At 44.4% G+C, this 15,061-nt stretch overlaps 1 protein-coding gene across 7 annotated transcripts in view; it reads right to left on the bottom strand.

Moving 5' to 3' along the window:
- The window catches only part of ALKBH3 (alkB homolog 3, alpha-ketoglutarate dependent dioxygenase), a 61,993-nt gene that overhangs the window by 41,532 nt on the left and 5,400 nt on the right, over positions 1 to 15,061 (bottom strand). For all 7 annotated transcript variants that reach the window (XM_073348058.1, XM_073348057.1, XM_073348055.1 and 4 more), the window contains 4 exons: positions 14,032 to 14,066; positions 9,568 to 9,615; positions 4,406 to 4,509; positions 597 to 685 (listed from right to left, as the gene is read on the bottom strand). In XM_073348058.1, the coding sequence (XP_073204159.1) occupies positions 597 to 685; positions 4,406 to 4,509; positions 9,568 to 9,615; positions 14,032 to 14,066 (276 nt within the window). The remainder of the gene's footprint in view (positions 1 to 596; positions 686 to 4,405; positions 4,510 to 9,567; positions 9,616 to 14,031; positions 14,067 to 15,061) is intronic.

Raw genomic sequence — 15,061 nt, 5'->3', positions numbered from 1 at the left:
TGGACAGCAGGTTGACAGAGTGTGACTGAGCATGAACAAAAAGTCAACAAGTCACTTAGCAAAGTTTCTGACCCTTCTAAAATAGCAAAATGGCGTGGGAAATTATAGAGTACAGTCTGATCTTGCAAAAAAGACAGGTCATGTGTACTAATCTGATTACACTCACACATGCAGTAAGAATGTGGCTGAATGCTGCCTAAAGAAGAATCAAGAAGTGTTTATTTTTAAAGTTTCTTAAAGGGAGTTTATCTATTATCAATAATATTATATTGTCTCGGAAGCATACAGAATGGTTCAAAGACATGCCCAAGGTCAGATAGTGACACAAAACAGGACCTGGAATAGAACTCAGGAGTAGTGATTGCTAGTCCCCTACCACCAGAAAAGTTTCCTCATCGAAGTGCTAAATTAAAAGTCTGAATAAATCTACAAGAAATGAAACTCCATAAAGCAAGCACATACGCCATTGACCTACTTTGGTGATCATAAATCAGGTCAGATCACAGTGCAAATGTCTGTCTATCTTTTAAAAAGACTTTAAAAAAAAGTTATTACTGCAATCTACAAAGAAAAAGCCATCATCAATTAATACGTACATTAGGATTTGGCTGCATTGTTAACCTGGAGTAAGTGTAAGGAAGTTCCCCATACCAGGAAGTAAGTCTGGGCTCCTTGTAAGATAGATCTAAGAAAGAACAATAGGAAAACTTTACAAATCAGGTATCAATTGGCTAGGAAGTGAAGAGGTGAAAGTGCAAGATCATCAGGAAACTTCTTGCAAGTGATAATCAAGAAGCAATAACCTTCTCACCAAAAATTAAAAGGTGGCCCCTAAAATGTGCTCAGCCCTCCATGAAGAGTCTAAATGGTGCCCAATTAAACAAGGACATTCAGAAATAGGTCTGAAATTCTAAGTTTCTCTGTGTGGGGTCCATGCCTTGCAGAGGTCTCAGAACCATGCAGAATCTCTCATCTTCTGTGCTACAACAGGTAGGCACACTGGGGTGAGGTATGGATGGTGAGACCAACCTGAAGCTTTACCTGTACCTCTGGGTTGCTTTGCTTTCTTCTAGTTTAAACTTTGCAATGATGCCCAAAACATTCGCATCAGTTTTAGGGAATGTCTACTGAAAAGGATGGAGCAATGGGAAGGTGGAGGGAGCACTGGTGAAGTAAAACATAAGCTGTGTGCAGCTGGGCTAATCAGTACATTTTGCCAGATATTCCTAGTGTGTGGTTTGATCCTAAAACAGGATAAAAGCACTTTCGGCCTCTTCAACTTGTGACAGAATTATCTTAGTGGTTACTTAACATGTTTGATATGTAACTGTTACCATTCTGCACTCCCTTTAGTATTCCTCAATAAAAAAAAAAGACAGTTACCTTTTCCGTAACTGGTGTTCTTCGAGATGTGCGCGCTCACCACATGCACCGGTGCCGGGAATTTTTCCCTCAGCAGTATCCATAGGGGACTGGCTCTGGCACCCCCTGGAGTGGCGCCTGCATAGAGTGCGGTATAAGGGGCCCCAATGGCTCCCACCACCCTCAGTTCCTTCTTGCTGGAAACTCCGACAGTGGGGAAGGAGGGCGGGTTGTGGAATGGACATGAGCAACATGCTATCCGGACGATTTAGTTGGGGATTGGCCCTGCTTTGAGCAGGAGGTTGGACCAGATGACCCTCTGAGGTCCCTTCCAACCCTGATATTCTAGGATTCTAACACATCTCGAAGAACACCAGGTTTCTTCTTCGAGGGCTTGCTCATGTCCATTCCATATTAGGTGACTCTAAAGCAGTACCTCTGGAGAGGGGTAGGAGTTCACGTAGGTGTAGATTGCAACACAGCTCTGCCAAACCCAGCGTCATCCCTGGCTTGCTGAGTGATGGCATAATGAGTGGTAAACGTGCAAACAGAGGACCACGTTGAGACTTTACAGATGTCCTGGATAGGGATGTATTCCAGGAAGGCCGCCGAAGATGCCTGCGCTCTCTTCGAGTGGGCTCTGACAATCAGCAGCGGCAGAACCCTTGCCAGGTCGTAACAGGTCCTTATGCATGAAGTAATCCAACTGGAAATCCTTTGTGAGGAAATTTGCTGTAGCGATGAAGAGCTGAGTCGATTTTCGGAAAGGCTTGGTACGTTCTAAGTAAGAAGCCAAGGCCCTCTGGATGTCCAGGGCATCAAGACACCTCTCTTCACTGGTCTTGTGTAGTTTGGGACAGAACACTGGGAGGAAAATGTCCTGGTTCATATGGAAGGTGGAGACCACCTTTGGTAGGAAGGCTGGGTGCGGCCACAACTGAATCTTATCTTTGTAGAAGACCATGTACAGCGGTTCTGAGGTCAAGGCTTTAATTTCCAAGACCCTTTTCGCCGACCCCACCGCCACCAGGAATGCGACCTTCCATGACAGATGGGAAAGGGAGCAGGAACCCAGTGGTTCAAAGGGCAGGCTAGTGAGCCTAGAGAGGACCAAGCTAAAATCCCACTGCGGGAGGGGAGCCCGCACCTCAGGAAGCGTCTCGCCAGCCCTGTTGTCGGTCAGGACTTGTACCACCTTGCCCGACAGGTGGGCCAAGAAGAATCTGCACGCCAGCTGGACTGCTTGGAGCTCTTTGACGTCTATATGTAACCATGCCTCCTCCAGGGATGACATCCCTTGTGTCTGGAGGTTGCCGAGATGTGCCCTCAGCCGAGGTCCGAGGCGTCTGATACCAACTCAATGCAGTGAGGAGGGTTGTCTAACGGAACCCCTTCAAGGATTGTCCTGTTGGTCCACCATCGCAGTGAGCTAAGTATCACCTGGAGAATGGTAATGATCTTCTCCAGGGGGTCTCAGGACTGGGAATAGACCATCACGAACCATTGTTGCAGGGGCTGCATCCAGAGCCTGGTATGGTAGGCCATGTAAGTGCAAGCTGCCATGTGGCCCAGCAGGCGCAGACAGACCCTGGCTGTAGTCAGAGGGAACGTGGAGACTTCCTCGATGAGGTTCGCCATCATGTGGAACATTTTCAGCAGCAGGAATGCCTTGGTGCAGGTAGAGTCGAGGACTGCTCCAATGAACTCCATCCTCTGCACTAGCACCAACATCAACTTTTTGTCATTCACCAGTAGGCCCAGAAAGCGGAGTGTTGCTTGAAGCACCGCAGCATCCCTTTGGACTTGAGACCTGGAGCTGCCCTTCACGAGCCAGGGATGGTTTGAAGGACTTGCAGATATGGCACTTGTCACTTATGTGCCCTTTGCCTAAGCATCTTAGGCAGCTGGTAAGTGGATCACTAACAGGCGTAGGCCGTTGGCAGCAATCGCAGGGCTTAAAGCCTGGGGACCGGGGCATGCTCCATCACCTGGCTGAGTCCCGTTCAGGACTAACGAAGAGTTGAGAACTACTACTAAGGGTAACTAAGAACTACTAACTATATACAACTATATTACAGGTTTTGAAAGTTCGCAAGAACTTGTTAGCCGAAGCAGCAGAAGTTCCAGCACCGTCACTGGTGGCAAGAAGGAACTGAGGGTGGGGGGAGCCGGTGGCACCCCTTATACCATGCCATGCGGGTGCCACTTGAGGGGGTGCCACCGCTGGTCCCCTACGGATACTGCTGAGAGAAAAAACTTTCAGCACCGGTGCATGTGGCGAGCACACACACCTCGTATAGAATAGACATGAGCAAGCACTCAAAGAAGAAATGCAGGCTTTGAACAGGTTTGTTCAGGACCAATGGCTCGGTTGGCAGGACTAGGATAAGGGTTCTCTGGGCCTGTTCTATACCAGCTAGATAACATTATAACCTTGTGCCCAGTGCTGAGTAACAGCAGCTAAGAAATAGCACAGGTGCCTCCCAGTGCACACAACTGGAATAGCAGGTATTTTACAGGCTTACTGCACACATCAGTCTAAAGTAAGGCTGTGTTCTGCAGTCTAACAAATTGCAACCAAAATGCTTTACAGAATTAAATAAAATAGAATAGAAGCAGACAAAGAAAATGTAATCGTCAAAGACAAGGGAGAAGAGAATTATTTACAGCTGAGATTTTAAATGAGAGATGATGTGTGGAGAGAGAGAAAAAAGCAGGGACTGCAGAGGAGAAGACTAGCAACATCAGTGGTGAGAATGTTTGAAGGGACAGAGCAGAGCAGTTCTAGGAGGGTAATTTTCACTTTGATCTGGAATTAATGGGGCATCACAGAGTTGTTTGAGGATAGGATGATGCGGACATGCCTCTTTAGATATGTAAAAACTGAGCCACAGCACCCTCTACATGTGAGTCTGGAAAACTGAGACTTGGGAGGGAAGAGACAAAGGAATTCTAACAGTCAAGGTGATAGGAAATGAAAGCAAGAGTAAGGATTTTGACATAGGAGTCAAGGTAATTACATTAAGAAATACTGCACATTTACCCTGCCTGAGGTGAGTTCTCTGCCTCCAAGGGATCTCTTGGAGCAGTTGTTCAAACATCCAGTCAGCTTGTTTTGAGTCAATGAAGCCAGGAATCAAACGAACCCTAGTGCAGAAAAGTTACAGATTGAAGAGAGGAAGAAAGAAACGTATCCTGTGCATATACCTGGGTTTTTATTAAATACTCCAATTTCAAGGGTTAATAGTGCAGATGTCAGCAGATAATGCAGGACTGCATTTAAATACAATTATACCTCCTGTAGAAACAGGCCAAGATTTTCAAAGGTGTCTTATGATTTTGGGTGCCTCCATTTTCAGGTGACCAATAGGAGATGAGTTACAAAGGCCAGGGTTTAGAAGGTAGGTGCTCAGCCCCTTTTGAAAATCCACCCTCTCTAAGATCTCTCTGGCTGGGTACCCAGAAACAGAGGTAGCCAAAATCACTAGCCACAGTTTAAAAATTCTAGCCACTATATCCTAGCACAATGCAGCACAATGTGAGATTTTATGAGTATTAACCCCAAAAGTAAACTCAACTAAAAGGACATAGACTGTTATCTGCTCATATTTTCATTATTTTAAAGCAAGTCAAATTTCATACCTAAAATTTTTCAGCATCCCTTCTTTAACCATACAATGTAGCCACCATGCATTCATCTGTCAGCAGAAAATAGGGGTGAAGTTACCTGTCTGGCTTTCTTATTAGGTCACAGGATATCACAGCTTTGACCAGGAAAAGGATATAAATGAATGAAAAGTAGAACTAGACAGATCATCTTAATATAAGTAAAGAAGAGAAAACAGCTGTCTTTGCTCCACCGCTGGCAGGTCAGATTATAAATAAATAGAATCATAGAATCATAGAATATCAGGGTTGGAAGGGACCCCAGAAGGTCATCTAGTCCAACCCCCTGCTCAAAGCAGGACCAATTCCCAGTTAAATCATCCCAGCCAGGGCTTTGTCAAGCCTGACCTTAAAAACCTCTAAGGAAGGAGATTCTACCACCTCCCTAGGTAACGCATTCCAGTGTTTCACCACCCTCTTAGTGAAAAAGTTTTTCCTAATATCCAATCTAAACCTCCCCCACTGCAACTTGAGACCATTACTCCTCGTTCTGTCATCTGCTACCATTGAGAACAGTCTAGAGCCATCCTCTTTGGAACCCCCTTTCAGGTAGTTGAAAGCAGCTATCAAATCCCCCCTCATTCTTCTCTTCTGCAGGCTAAACAATCCCAGCTCCCTCAGCCTCTCCTCATAACTCATGTGTTCCAGTCCCCTAATCATTTTTGTTGCCCTTCGCTGGACTCTCTCCAATTTATCCACATCCTTCTTGAAGTGTGGGGCCCAAAACTGGACACAGTACTCCAGATGAGGCCTCACCAATGTCGAATAGAGGGGAACGATCACGTCCCTCGATCTGCTCGCTATGCCCCTACTTATACATCCCAAAATGCCATTGGCCTTCTTGGCAACAAGGGCACACTGCTGACTCATATCCAGCTTCTCGTCCACTGTCACCCCTAGGTCCTTTTCCGCAGAACTGCTGTCTAGCCATTCGGTCCCTAGTCTGTAGCTGTGCATTGGGTTCTTCCGTCCTAAGTGTAGGACCCTGCACTTATCCTTATTGAACCTCATCAGATTTCTTTTGGCCCAATCCTCCAATTTGTCTAGGTCCTTCTGTATCCTATCCCTGCCCTCCAGGGTATCTACCACTCCTCCCAGTTTAGTATCATCCGCAAATTTGCTGAGAGTGCAATCCACACCATCCTCCAGATCATTTATGAAGATATTGAACAAAACCGGCCCCAGGACCGACCCTTGGGGCACTCCACTCGATACCGGCTGCCAACTAGACATGGAGCCATTGATCACTACCCGTTGAGCCAGACAATCTAGCCAGCTTTCTATCCACCTTATAGTGAATTCATCCAGCCCATACTTCCTTAACTTGCTGACAAGAATACTGTGGGAGACCGTGTCAAAAGCTTTGCTAAAGTCAAGAAACAATACATCCACTGCTTTCCCTTCATCCACAGAACCAGTAATCTCATCATAAAAGGCGATTAGATTAGTCAGGCATGACCTTCCCTTGGTGAATCCATGCTGGCTGTTCCTGATCACTTTCCTCTCATGCAAGCGCTTCAGGATTGATTCTTTGAGGACCTGCTCCATGATTTTTCCAGGGACTGAGGTGAGGCTGACTGGCCTGTAGTTCCCAGGATCCTCCTTCTTCCCTTTTTTAAAGATTGGCACTACATTAGCCTTTTTCCAGTCATCCGGGACTTCCCCGGTTCGCCACGAGTTTTCAAAGATAATGGCTAATGGCTCTGCAATCACAGCCGCCAACTCCTTCAGCACTCTCGGATGCAACTCGTCCGGCCCCATGGACTTGTGCACGTCCAGCTTTTCTAAATAGTCCCTAACCACCTCTATCTCCACAGAGGGCTGGCCATCTCTTCCCCATGTTGTGATGCCCAGCGCAGCAGTCTGGGAGCTGACCTTGTTAGTGAAAACAGAGGCAAAAAAAGCATTGAGTACATTAGCTTTTTCCACATCCTCTGTCACTAGGTTGCCTCCCTCATTCAGTAAGGGGCCCACACATTCCTTGGCTTTCTTCTTGTTGCCAACATACCTGAAGAAACCCTTCTTGTTACTCTTGACATCTCTGGCTAGCTGCAGCTCCAGGTGCGATTTGGCCCTCCTGATAACATTCCTACATGCCCGAGCAATATTTTTATACTCTTCCCTGGTCATATGTCCAACCTTCCACTTCTTGTAAGCTTCTTTTTTATGTTTAAGATCCGCTAGGATTTCACCATTAAGCCAAGCTGGTCGCCTGCCATATTTACTATTCTTTCGACTCATTGGGATGGTTTGTCCCTGTAACCTCAGAGATCTCTCAAATATTCAGAGACCATTTTAGAGGCCTAGAGTATTACTATCCTAATGCACCTAAATCTCTGTCTAATCAGAAAAGACTAGAATCCTAACAAGAAGTTGGCAGGCAGGAGCCGGGAGGATCCCTGTGATGGCTGGGAGGGATAGCTCAGTGGTTTGAGCATTGGCCTGCTAAACCCAGGGTTGTGAGTTCAATCCTTGAGGGAGCCATTTAGGGATGTGGGGCAAAAATTGGAGATTGGCCCTGCTTTGAGCAGGGGGTTGGACCAGATGACCTCCTGAGGTCCCTTCCAAGCCTGATATTCTATGATTCTACGATGCTTCAGAAGCTAGAAGCTCAAGAATTAGGAAGATCTAAAGTCAGTATGTCTGCAGTTACAACCTACATTTTCAGTGATGGAATAACAAACAGGTAGAATTGTGATCCTTGTTTCTTTCAGTAAATCTGAAAAGCGTAAGCCAAGAGAATTGCATCCACACACAAGCACATCTGTGATGACAACGATTCCTACTAGTCACATACAAACAAGAATGGCTAGCTAACCAAAGAAGCTCAGAGGGATTTGTTGAGTTCTTCCATGTAGAGGATCTAGAACGTCGCATCAGGACTGTTCTCATGGCTTTTGCAGGCATTTCTGGACTGGCAGCAAGCTTGGCCTGTGTGATACAACAAGCCATGGAGTGCCTTGTTCTGGACTACCTAGAAGTTTTTATTGACATGATGGCTGTGTATGGAATGAGTTTCATTTCCTTAGCACAGAGTTGTGATCACAGATCACTGGAAATGTGGACGAGTGTCTTCTGCACCCATTACATCGCCTAAATGTGTGACTTCTGTTTTGGATTAGAAGAAGTGCTAAAAAGTATTTTCTCAAATAAGCACCTACTGCTACCAGATATACCAGTTACAAGTGGAACTGTTGCTGAAATATACCTACATTCCATCAGCAATAAAAAGGGGTAGTCATCTGAAAGGGTGAGAAGCCTGAAGACCTTCTTATCGTTAGTCAACTATTAGCAGCCTGTTAAAAAGCTGGATCCTGTTGTACCAAGGCTCCGTAGGCCATTAATAGAGCCCTACACCGATACAAAATTTGTATCTGTATCTGATATGCAATCCACAAAAATGATCAGTGGATATAAAGTGGATATTCACAGATTTGCAGGGCTCTAGCCATTAGTATGACCCTCTGTTACACTGCTGTGACTCCCAGGGACACATGCAGTTACAGAGATAGGGAGGGCAGTTATAAGTATGTAAACATTTACAAAGGGGTGGGGAGGCTGTTCAGAGAACTTTGTAAATGTCTATAAAACTGTATAATATATACATTTTTACAGAGATTCTCTCTTTGAGAAAGATGACTTGAGAGATTCCAAATCACTTTATTGAAATATGCTTCAACCCAGAATCCTAACACGTTCTTTTTAGCTGATACACAGAACAAAATCTCAATACCAGATTGGCTAACCCACAGGATGTTAATTGCCTAGAAATGCCCATTGTATACGCAGCAACACAGGGCATTTACACATGAAACGAATAAAGAGAGAGGTTAAACCTTTCCCCGGCATCTTTCTTTAGATTAGCAATAAAGACTGCAGCCTGGGCTGTTTCCTGCGGAATAACGACCAGCTGAGGATAATACGTATCTTGGACCATAATACAATTAAATGGTCAAGAAATGCTCTGGGCCTACTCTGTTACTGCTCAATTATCCTTCCTGACTGACAGAGTGATGTGTCCCTTCTTGGTTTGTGTTTGATAATTACCAGGTCAGAGGGAAGTGCTAGTTCAGTAACAGTAAGATACTCTGCATCACCTAACATCCTGCTCCTGGTAACATCAGGGTTGTGATGATTCCAAAATGAAAAAATGAAGACTACTGCCCCAAGAGTTTATAGTGACCTACATTAGGGTATGGACTAATCAATCAAGGCCACTTTATCTATTCCTCTATACCACTGGAAGTTGAACACACTAATAACCTGCATAAATTCATTTTCACTTACACCAATAACAGATTCCTAACTTTTTCCATGCTGCTCAGAATTAACCACATCACTGCAGCCTGATGTACCAGTTAAGCCAGGGGCCAGAATCCTCCCTCCAGCACCATCTTACACATAAGGTGGCATGGGAGAAACAACATCCCTGCCAGAGCCATCCTCTGCATCACCAAAATCCCAGTGGAGTCTTCGAAAGACTGAATGCCATTACATTATTTTTTAAGCATGTTGGTTGCTATTGAGTAATCAACTTACCGAGACACTCCTGTTGGCAACGTGCTGATCTCATGCAGGCCCTGTTCACTGAGGACATGGAGAGGAAACAGCCATCAGGTGGATGAAATACAAGAAACAGATAATACATATGGATGACTATGCATGGTCCAGTCATATGCAAACCTGGGTTAAGGAATGGGGTCTAAGGGCAGTGCAACATACTACCATGAAGGGGCAATGACACTAGGAAGAAGGAAGCCAGAGAAGCTGGGAGTGCTGTGGAAGCAACATGCTCTACCCTCACAGATCACCTCGCATTGCTTGTGGGAGCCTCCATTCTGGCCAAATACTCACTACAGAGTTTACAGGTTCCAGCAAAAAGTAGAGAGGGACGATGGAGGGGAGCTAAAGGAAAAGGGACCTCACGGCCCTGTTCTCCTTCCAAATACATAATATAAACACACAGAGTCTGGCTCATGCTGAGGAGACCACAGTCAGGAACTTGAGTTAGATGGCAGCTGCCCTCATTTTATCTAGCGCAGCAAAATAAATATGCCGTGGGAAGTGCTACGTGCCACATATAAACTAGGTGATAGATTTGAAAATGACATTTTAACTGCTGCATGAGGTAAAATAGTTCTTCTGTCAGCTACCAGCTGCATTGCTGTGAAGTGCAGATATTTGTCTATAAATGGTCTGCCTGAGCTTGTCTCTCAACTACTTCCATTGTTTCCTTCACTAGCTCCAAACTTCATGCTGTCCCATGTGCCTGAACAGCCTGCTAATCACAATTACCCACCTCCTTCCTCCCTCAGAGACTTGTAGTAAATGTATGTGGAGGAAATGCTTCAGAGTACCATACATTTGATTTTGCATCCACACCCAATCCATGTATGATGTTTTGCAGTAACTTTATTAACAAACAAGACTTTGCACTTGTACATCACTTCTGTCCAAGAATCCAAAAGTGTAGATCATTAATTATGCTGTCTGTGAGGTATATATCATCATCCTCATTTTCAAAGGAGAAAATTAAGTACAGAGAGTTAAAGCGACTTGCTCTGTAGCTTTGGGCAAGTGAGTAATAGAAAAAGCAATATAATTCACCTCTCCTGATTCAGTCTTCTGCTCTATCAACTACATCACACTCTTGCTTTAGAATGTACATTCTTTGGGGCAGGAACTCTGATTTGTGCTGCACAATTATTTACTGTACAGCACTGTGCACATTTGCATGCCCACAGAGTCTAACCTATATAATGGTGAGAAAAGTGATATTTAATGAACCGTGTATTGCACATCATGACGTGTTTATGAGGACTGCCAAAGCAGTAATCCCGAAAGACCTGTGCAATACAGTACAGAGATTTAGTGAGGAAAAGGGCATTATATGAACTCTGTCCTGCTTGCCAGATTTTCATAATGGCAGCTGCGGACTCCTCCACCCAGACCCCCCTCAAACAGAAGTAGAACAATTGAAAATGGCCAGGTTTCAGAGTGGTAGCCGTATTAATCTGTATCAGCAAAAAAAACAAGGAGTACTTGTGGCACCTTAGAGACTAACAAATTTATTTGAGCATAAGCTTTCGTGGGCTAAAACCCACTTCATCAGATGCATGCAGTGGAAAATACGGTAGGAAGACAGATACACAACATGAAAAAATGGGTGTTGCCATACACACTATAACGAGAGTGATCAATTAAGGTGAGCTATTATCAGGAGGAGAAAAAAAAAATCTTTTGTAGTGATAATCAGGATGGCTCATTTCCAACAGTTGACAAGAAGGTGAGAGTAACAGTGGGGGGGAATGGGGGGGGGAAATCAGGATGGGAAATAGTTTTGCTTTGTGTAATAACCCATCCACTCCCAGTCTTTATTCAAGTCTAATTTAATGGTGTCCAGTTTGCAAATTAATTCCAATTCAGCAGTCTCTCGTTCTTTTCGTTCTAATATTGCGACCTTTAGGTCTGAAATTGAGTGACCAGAGAGATTGAAGTGTTCTCCGACTGAATGTTATAATTCTTGATATCTGATTTATGTCCATTTATTCTTTTACGTAGAGACTGTCTGGTTTGGCCAATGTACATGGCAGAGGGGCATTGCTGACACATGATGGCATATATCACATTGGTAGATGTGCAGGTGAATGAGCCTCTGATAGTGCGGCTGATGTGATTAGCTCCTATGATGGTGTCCCCTGAATAGACATGTGGGCAGAGTTGGCAACGGGCTTTGTTGCAATAGGTTCCTGGGTTAGTGTTTTTGTTGTGTGGTATGTGGTTGCTGGTGAGTATTTGCTTCAGGTTGGGGGGCTGTCTGTAAGCAAGGACTGGCCTGTCTCCCAAAATCTGAGAGAGTGAAGGATCGTCCTTCAGGATAGGTTGTAGATCCTTGATGAGACAGGCCAGTCCTTGCTTACAGACTTGAAGGTATGCATTGTCCCCAAATGTGAAATAGTTATGGGTGAGGACAAAGTCAAAAAAGTTCAGCCACCAGGGTTGCTGTGACATCATCGGGGATACTGTTCCTGACGGCTTATAGTCCATCTTCGTGTGGAATGTTGGTGTAGAGGGCTTCTACATCCATAGTGGCCAGCATGGGGTTTTCTGGAAGATCACCGATGGATTTTAGTTTCCTCAGGAAGTCAGTGGTGCCTCGAAGATAGCTAGGAGTGCTGGTAGCGTACAGCCTGAGGAGGGAGTCTACATAGCCAAACAATCCTGCTGTCAGGCTGCCAATGCCTGAGATGATGGGGCGTCCAGGATTTCCAGGTTTATGGATCTTGGGTAGCAGACAGAATACCCCTGGTTGCGGTTCTAGGGGTGTCTGTGCAGATTTGTTCTTGTGCTTTTTCAGGGAGTTTCTTGAGCAGATTGTGTAGTTTCTTTTAATAACCCTCAGTGGGATCAGAGGTAATGGCTTGTAGAATGTGGTGTTAGAGAGCTGCCTAGCAGCCACTTGTTCATATTCCGACCTATTCATGATGAGGGGCCTTCAATGTATTTCTAAAAATTATGTATTTATTAAGTTCTCTGGATACAGCTGTACTTTCTTTCCTTTCTGTTATTACTCTATCAACCACTCTGAAATGGGAACTGTGAAGCTTTAATAAACAGACTGAAAGGTCAGCTACTTTCACGACTTCTCTAAGTGCTTCTAGTGAAATGCTATTTAGTAACATCCTGGAGCAATGATTTCTCAGTGAATCAGGACAGAAAACTCTGCACGTCCCATAACAAGAGTACATTAAGTGGAATTATTCCCTCAACCACACCAGTGCTGGGCACCTTGGTACTGCACCTGGATTAATTTTCTGTAACCAATACCTATCTAGTCTAGTACATGAACAGCAGATGTAAAATTCCATAAAGGGAAATATTTACAATTTTTGAAAGAAATAATAAATGACTGGCCAAGTATCCTAAGAATTAGCTCTACAACCCAACTCTGAGGAACTGCCCATTAAGGAAACTCCTTTGACCCCAAACAAATCTCCATTCCAAAGTCTGTAATTTAATGATTGGATGACACAAGGAGACACACAAGGAATAAGCATATCCTGGGAATGAGCTCTCCATGTCACACTGGAAGATCATCAATGGCCTGAAGAACTTGATTACACAGGCCCACTATCAGTCTGATGGTGATACCTACTAACAGCTACAATTCTTCAGCACTCATGGTAAAAAGTGTTTGATCTGCCATCCCTGCTACTTGCACTAAACATGGGACAGATGTAGCCTGGAATTTTGACTGCATCTGGATCTGCCCTTACATCAAGAAGTTTAGGATTTCAAGTTGCAACTTCCAAAACAATTTATATTAGGGATCATTCCAGATAAATATGTTAACAAGGGAGAATTGACAATCACATACACAGCAACCTAACTTTGTTGGGAAGGAAAAACAGGTTTTAAATCTAGGGACCATCATCATCACCATTAACATACTGACCAAAGTATTAAAAATATACCTAACAGTTTACTTGATTCTGCTCCTGTTCTCAGTTGAAAAGCAAAGAAATTCTTCAGTATGGAGATGCCCCCAAACACACGCTAGTTTTGGATTACAAATCTCCAAATATACCCAACCTAACACCTTATCCCCATGTTACAAACCTGAAGCACAGAAACAACATTGTCATGGCAAAAGAATAAAGAGGATGGGAGAAAGCTGTGTGCGTTGATCCTACCTCCTTTGCACAGATCCAAAACCATTATGTATAACTGACCAATTATGTTACAAAGCCCCACTGTTCTTTCCTACTGGTTTGTACAAACCCAACAAAACAATTAAAACAAATGAAAAAAGATTTGGACTTTACTGAATATAAAATCTGTTTGGGATCAAAGAGTTGAGTCTGGACATCATATTTTGTACTGAAAATTCTTTCCACAGATATAGCAATTAGAAATGCAGAAGACCCATCTAGTCCATCCCACCATGGGCTGGGGGAGGAGAAAGTAACACAATGAGGGTAGCGAAGCCAGTATTATACTCACTCTATCACTCTTGGCTCTGGAGCTTTGCGTTCCACCTGACAGGCATCAAGAAAACCAGATAAGTACGTACACCAATGGGCTGACATGCCTCAGCTATACAGGGCTGAACTCCTAGCCCTGTGGTGATTGTGTAGATATCAAAACCTTCACAGGGGCTTTGATCCTAGTCCAGCTCCCACCTCCAATTTGGGATTTCAACACCTGCCTGCCCCTCAGTTCTGAAATGCTAATCAACACACAGATATATTCTCTGGAAGTTTTGAAATGGTGACAGTATCACTCTGAAACACCCACCAGCAGCTAGTACTTCTTTGGAGTCACCTGCTAATTACAGCAAGTAGGGCTAGCTAGAGGAGAACTGGTTTGCTCAGATAGCTGCTGGTCACCCACTGAGACTGGAGAATCACTTTCCCTGCCTTCACAGATTAAAAATCAGAAGCGACTCCCTGGAGGGAGGGGCTCAGCAATTCTCCAGTTTCAGACAAGCAGCAAAAAAATATAAAGAGAGACTGGGCAGCAAGAGTTACTCGTCTAAAATCCCCTGCATAGCTTGGGATGGTTGTCTCCTGTGAAAGCCAGAAGTGGTTTAATCTTTACCATTGCAACAGAAAGGAAGGGGAGGGGGAACAGGCGCTAACTTTTGATTTTGCTGGTGGAGGCGTTCTGTCTTCTGTTTCACTGTGAGCCACATACATGCTACTGCCACCTATTGGTGGCTCATGGGTACTGAGCACCCCCCTATTTTTTTTGGATGGGTGCTTAATCCCCAGAGCACCCATGTAGTCGACACCTACGTAGTAGGGCTTAGGTCTAGAATGGAAGTCATCAGCAACCATGCTGTCCTGATAATCATTTCATTGTCTCAGTGAGACCAGCTTCTCTCCTTCAAGTAAATGTCGCTCTTGGAGGGCCCATTCAGCTAAACCGTTTTCAGTTTGCCTCATCATAGTAAACCTCCTTCCATGTGAGGAAAGCAGGATGTAGTCCCATTCAGAGAGCATGTTGGCACAGTTACAAGAAAAAAGTGAGG

Source organism: Lepidochelys kempii, chromosome 6 (genome assembly GCF_965140265.1).
Source record: "Lepidochelys kempii isolate rLepKem1 chromosome 6, rLepKem1.hap2, whole genome shotgun sequence".
In the NCBI taxonomy this organism is placed as follows: Eukaryota; Metazoa; Chordata; order Testudines; family Cheloniidae; genus Lepidochelys; species Lepidochelys kempii.
Note: the sequence above shows the minus strand (reverse complement) of the source record. Positions and strands in the feature narration are given on the sequence as shown.